Source organism: Mus pahari, chromosome 10 (genome assembly GCF_900095145.1).
Source record: "Mus pahari chromosome 10, PAHARI_EIJ_v1.1, whole genome shotgun sequence".
In the NCBI taxonomy this organism is placed as follows: Eukaryota; Metazoa; Chordata; class Mammalia; order Rodentia; family Muridae; genus Mus; species Mus pahari.
This window is the reverse complement of record NC_034599.1, coordinates 92,263,560-92,269,657: the sequence shown is the minus strand read 5'-3', so window position 1 is coordinate 92,269,657 and position 6,098 is coordinate 92,263,560. Positions and strand designations below refer to the sequence as shown.

Sequence of the window (6,098 nt, the reverse complement as noted above, 5' to 3'; positions counted from 1 at the left end):
TTTTTTTTTTTTTTTTTTTTTTTTTTTTTTTTTTTTTTTTTTTTTTTTTTTTTTTTTTTTGCTGTGTTTCCCTATAGTAGGATTACGAGGAGGTTGGTGTGAATTTGGTAAAAGGGGAGGCAGAGGAAGGAAAAGAGAAATACCAATTCATTTTCTCTTTCTATGTCTTTCTCTCTAACTTTAATTATTTCAATACCTATTTTAATGATGGTTCTTCAATGCTTTAACTACACTTTTCACCACCACCAGCCAGAGGTAGTAGAAAAGTCAGGACACTGGGGAAGTGACCTCTTTAGAAGTGGTTATTTGGAGCAACTGCCATCTGTGTTGTCTGGAAATTGGCAGTTGAGTTCACAGGTTGGCAGCAGCAGCTTGATCTATTTGCAAACACTTCTCAGATATAACATTGTTCCGGTTTAGTAGAGACAGGACAGTATTGGGTGGCAGGACCTAACAGGAATGTCCAGGCAGGAGGGATTCTGACAAACAGATGTCAGGAGCTGTGCCTCTCATGACAGAGCAAAGATCAGGGAAGAGGAGAGACCAACAAGTGTTTCGCTATGTAAGCAAGCCAAGAACAACAGCCTTTTCCCCTGTTAGTGAGTCCCCTTTACACTCCCTCCAAACATCACTTGTTCTCCGGTGGCCTTGCCTTGCCTTGCCTCAGCAGGTGAATCTGTCTCAGCTGACCTCACGCTGTCAATCAGCCTGAGTCTGTGGAAGTGGCAAGACACTGCAGCACACCACCAGAAGTATTTTGGTCCGTTTCTTTCTTTGGAGTACTGACAAATTTAGCTCAACTATGCAGTGTGTAAGGCAGACCAATACATGCTTGTAGTTAGTGAAGAATCCTTCATCACATGTCCTTCCACCTGCTTGCTTCAGCAGAACATCTTTTCTCCTCTGTCTGCTTCTGGAAAAAGTTTCTTCATGAGTCTGTGTTACAAAAAATTCTATCCAACGCAACTGACTTTCCAAATAAATCTTAGGTTTCCTCTCTCTCTCTCTCTCTCTCTCTCTCTCTCTCTCTCTCTCTCTCTCTCTAAGACAGGGTTTTTGTAGTCCCAGTTGCTCCTGTGTTATTTTCATTTTGTGATTATGTGCACCTGTAAGCTGTTCCCCATGGTGTCTTAAAGCTTCAAGAAAACAAAATTATGGGCTGGTGAGATGGCTCAGTGGGTAAGAGCGCCCGACTGCTCTTCCAAAGGTCCAGAGTTCAAATCCCAGCAACCACATGGTGGCTCACAACCATCCGTAGCAAGATCTGACACCCTCTTCTGGAGTGTCTGAAGACAGCTACAGTGTACTTACATACAATAAATAAATAAATCTTTAAAAAAATAAAGCTTTAAAAAAAAAAAAAGAAAACAAAATTATGGCATAGGCTTAAACTTTACAGGTTAACATTTTATTTCCATACACAATGAGGCACATTTAACAATGACTGAACATTTCATACAAGTTTACTGGAGAAAAAACATTTACTAAGTTAAAAATATAAAACAATTTGGAAGAACAGTAACCCAAACACTTTCCATGAATCTAAAGCTAAAGTCAGTATGGGAATTTCAGTAAAAAAGAAAGGTCCATCCACTGCATGCTGGCAACAGCTGGTGACAATCTGCATCAAGTCTCATTTTCAGGAGACTGACAGGTGAAGACCACATCAGCAGGTGAAGGGATGGATGAGAAGAAGTGAAGAAGCATCATCAATTCAAGGCTGGAACCATGGTCCCCTAGTATGGTATTGTCAGTTTCCGAGGAGAACAGCTTGAACCAACCGGGATAAGTCTTTATTCAGCCATGGAAAGACAGTAGGGACAGACACTGGCAGCAGAGCAAACCCAGTGGTTTCTTGGTTTGGGAGAAACAGTAGAGGCCGTCAGGGTTCTTACTGGGAATCACCAAGGAGGGGAAATGGGAGGTTTTGAGATAAAGCTACAAGTTTGTCAATCCATCTTCTGGTTTTCAAAGGCAGATTTTTTTTTTTTAAACTTCCAAGGTGTGATGTATTGTCTCCACTCTTCTTGAGGTCTTTGTCTCCTGTCTCTAGTGTGCTGCAGAAAGCACTGTGTGCACACAGGCTCAACATTAGGTTGCTGGGTGTCCACGGGAGGTCTGGGAGTCCAGGTAATTGTCCATGTCGCTGTGTTGCTGGAGCAGTCCATTTTTCCTAGAAGAGGAGGCGCCTCCTGGCCTTGCATGGAGGGCGAGTAGATCTTACAGGACTCAGAGGACGGTGCTCTTGGTGACTGGGAGGAGGAGATGGAGGGAGAGGCTGCAGTGGTGAGTCTGGAAGAGGCTTCAGCATGCTGCCTTTGAGACTCCAGGTGGACCACAGAGCATAACTTTCTGCACCAGGAAAGTCTGAAGGACTCCAGCCATCTAGGACTTGACCATCTAATGAAGAAGATGAGAGATGAAGGCCTGGGTCCAGGCCATCTGGAGCGTTCATCCATGGCATCCCTGAGGGAGAGGTGTATTCCAAGCCCTCACTGTCTCTTACCGAAGCACTGAAGGATCCCAGCTGGTTATGTATAAGTTCCCTGCGCATGTCCAGGAGAGAGGACCCAAGCGGGCTGGTGGGCGAGATCTCAGGCAGTCCTTGCCAAGTCGAGGGCTGCATAGGCCGTTCCAGGTCCCACTGAGCAGGCTGCTGTAGTTGGAGGCGAGGGTGCTTGGCAGGAGTGGGCCCGAGGTCAGCGCTGGTGCTGTGGGGCCTCACTCCCTTCATCTTGTGATTATGTTTGCACTTGGTGGCTGGTGCCTAAAGAGGTGCGATGCAGGTGACAGACCTCTTGCAGGTACAACTGTTGTCTGGCAGGCTTTTGCAGGAGAATCAGTGGGCTCTCTGGGAGAGAGTTGATTTTATCAAGCTCATCTGGAGTGTTGCCTGGGAGAGGACCTGCGTTCTTTATGTATGCCTGGCTTCCAAGGAAGCTCCACCTAGGTAAGGCGGGGCCAGGAATCAGGCCCTCAGAGGCTGTGGCAGGGAGGAGGATTGTTGGGAATATCTGGGTTTCAGAGAAGGAAATCAGCCTTTGAATGTCCTTATGGTGTGCATTGCCTTTATTGAGATCACACACAGGAAAATTATTTTCCCAACCCCTGCTGGGTTGTCATGAACTTTTTGTCCCATTTCTACCTAGAAATGTGTATGTGTGTATGTGTGTGTGTGCGTGTGTGTGTGTGTGTGTGTTTCTGGAGGTGCAGGTAAGGTGTGGCAAGGGAATGTTGGGAGATTTGGCGGTTTATAAAAGGAATTTGCTCCTGGGTGTCCCTATGGTTTGCATTGCCTTTATTTGTGGCATCACACACAGGAAAATTATTTTTCTACCTCCTGGCACGTTGACATGAACTCTTTGTCCATTCCCACTTAGAAATTTTATCCACAAAACAAAATTGAAATGGAAATTACCAAAAAGAAACTTCCATTGTTCCTTGGAGATCAAGCTTGGTACTTAACTCCAATAACTAAGACATTTATATGTGCCTATTTTTCAATTAGAAAATTGACCTCAAATTGACCTCAAATTTGTATTAAATTGAAGTACATAATTGATCTGGGAAAATACATCCTAGCATGCTGGAGGTCAATGGATTTGATCCCCAGAAACATCAAAAAAGTATTCCTGTTAATCATTTAGAACATCCACAATCCCAGAAGTTGGGAGACAAGATCAGCAAGATTATGAGTTCAAGGCCAGCCTGCTACATAGTGACAACTAGGGCAGGCTGGATACATAGTGAACTCAAGGCTAGCCTGGACTGCTTGAATCATGTCTGAGAAACTTAGTTCATCCTCACAAGTCATTACCGGTGGGAAAAAAGCTTTCAGAATTAAATCCTTTGTGTTGAAAATGATAAGCTCAGATCTGCTTGATTTCTAAGTGGCATTTTGGGGCATTTGTTCTACTTACATGTATCTGAGACTTGAAACCATTTTAAGGCACTCTCTCTCCTCTCTCCCTTCAGTCCTCTGTTAGAGATCATCCTCACACAAAGTAGAAAAATCATACAGCTTAGGGACACAGCCTGGGCCCTTCTTTTGCTATGTTTATTATTTTCTCATTTATTGACTATATTTTAGAGGTGTCAGCTAAGTCAGGGTAGTGTGTGGTGTACTTGCTATGTATCCATGCACTCTGATGGGTAAGTTTACCACACTTTCATTTGCATCTCCACTGAGTAACCACTTCAATGTTAGATCAATGCAGTTACTACGAGAATATATTGATATCCAATGATGATAAAGGTTAAGTGACAGGAAGATAGTCCTGTCACGATTCTCTCTGCCATGCTGAGTAAGCATTTTGGAAAATGTCTCCCAAAGGCCTCCCCAAATATGTTCATTTTGCCTTCAGTTTTGTGATGCCATTCTCCGACATATGTAAGATAGACGTTGGCATGACTCGTGACCCATTGCCCTGTCCTCTTTATTGGCTTTGTTCATTTTCCTAATTATGTGCCACTGTAATTTTATGACTTTAAAAATACATTTAGCGGGCTGGGGAGATGGCTCAGCGGGTAAGAGCACCCAACTGCTCTTCCAAAGGTGCAGAGTTCAAATCCCAGCAACCACATGGTGGCTCACAACCATCCTTAACAAGATTTGACTCCCTCTTCTGGGATGTCTGAGGACAGCTACATTGTACTTGCATATAATAAATAAATAAATAAATAAATAAATAAATAAATAAAATAAATTCCTAGTATTTATAAAAAAATACATTTAGCATTTCTTTCTTTCTTTCTTTCTTTCTTTCTTTCTTTCTTTCTTTCTTTCTTTCTTTCTTTTTTTTTTTTTAAGACAGAGTGCCATGTAACCAACCTGATTCACCTAAAAAACTGTATAGCTGAGGTTAGCCTCAAACTTCTGGTGACTTCTCTCCACCTCCCAAGGGCTGGATTACTTGTGCAAGATATTTCCACCTCCAAAGAACTGGATTCAGGGTAGGTTTTCCCATTTCAAACAATTCATTCAAGAAAAATCCCTCACAGGTGGACTATACTCCTGGGTGTTTGTCAATCCCACATGGAGACAAGCTGATAACCCACAACAGCTACCAACCAGGTGCTCCCTGTGTCAAAAAAAATTTAACTTCTCATTTTCTCATTTTTTAAAACCCATATATTTATTTGTTTATGTACCTGTTAGTATGCTTTTGTTAGTTCATAGGCCCCACAGGCATGCAAGAACTTGGAGAGAAGAGGGGATCAGATGGTCTGGACTTGGAGTCACAGGTGGCTAAGAGTCTTGTGAATGCTGCAAAAGTCCTTTTAAGGCAGTTGTTCTCACCTGCCTGATCCTGGGACCCCTTAATACAGTTCCTCATGTTGTGATGACCCCCATCCTCCTCAGACATAAAAGCATTTTCATTGCTACTTCTTAATGTAATTTTGCTACTGTTATAATAAAGCAAATATCTGATATGCAGGATGTCTGATAGGAATCAACTGGCAAGAGTCATAGAAACCCTCAGAAGTGTTGAGAGCCATAGGTGGAAAACCATTCTTCTGATGAGAGGTCAAATATTTTAAGTTCAGACCCCATTTTATAAAACCTGACCTAAGTTTGAACTCAAATAAACTAACAGGCTGGTCCTAGCATTAGTTTTTAAGTTGCCCCCAACAAAACCTGAGCCTGTTCCTGCCTCTAGGCGAATCCCCAATAAGACTAGGGTTTCCAGGTTACACTTTCAACAAGACCAGGTTATTCCAGGTTATAACCTGCACCCTAGGTTATAACCTATTCCCTGCCTACCTATCACCAATACATAGGGAAGCAGAAGTCAAGATATATGACTCCCACCACCAGCCAATTATGTTAAAGGCTCCAGTAGCTTTCCAATTAAATTCTTGCATATGTATTCCCCGAGAGCTCCTAAATCTGATAAACAACTTCAGCAAAGTGGCTGTATATGAAATTAACTCAAACAAATCAGCAGCCATCCTCTACTCAAAGAACAAACAGGATGAGAATGAAATTAGGGAAATGATTCCTTCACTATAGTCACAAGCAATATAAAATACCTTGGTGTGACTCTAACTGTATTAGTTAGGGTTCTCTAGAGTCACAGAACTTACGGATAGTCTCT

At 42.6% G+C, this 6,098-nt stretch overlaps 1 protein-coding gene across 1 annotated transcript; it reads right to left on the bottom strand.

The window, feature by feature from the left end:
* Window positions 1-1,402: 1,402 nt before the first annotated feature.
* On the bottom strand, window positions 1,403-2,885 carry LOC110327148 (proline-rich protein 23A3-like). Its single transcript, XM_021205872.1, has one exon. The coding sequence runs from the start codon at window positions 2,732-2,734 to the stop codon at window positions 2,174-2,176; it is 561 nt and encodes a 186-aa protein (XP_021061531.1). The 5' UTR covers window positions 2,735-2,885; the 3' UTR covers window positions 1,403-2,173.
* Window positions 2,886-6,098: the final 3,213 nt, after the last annotated feature.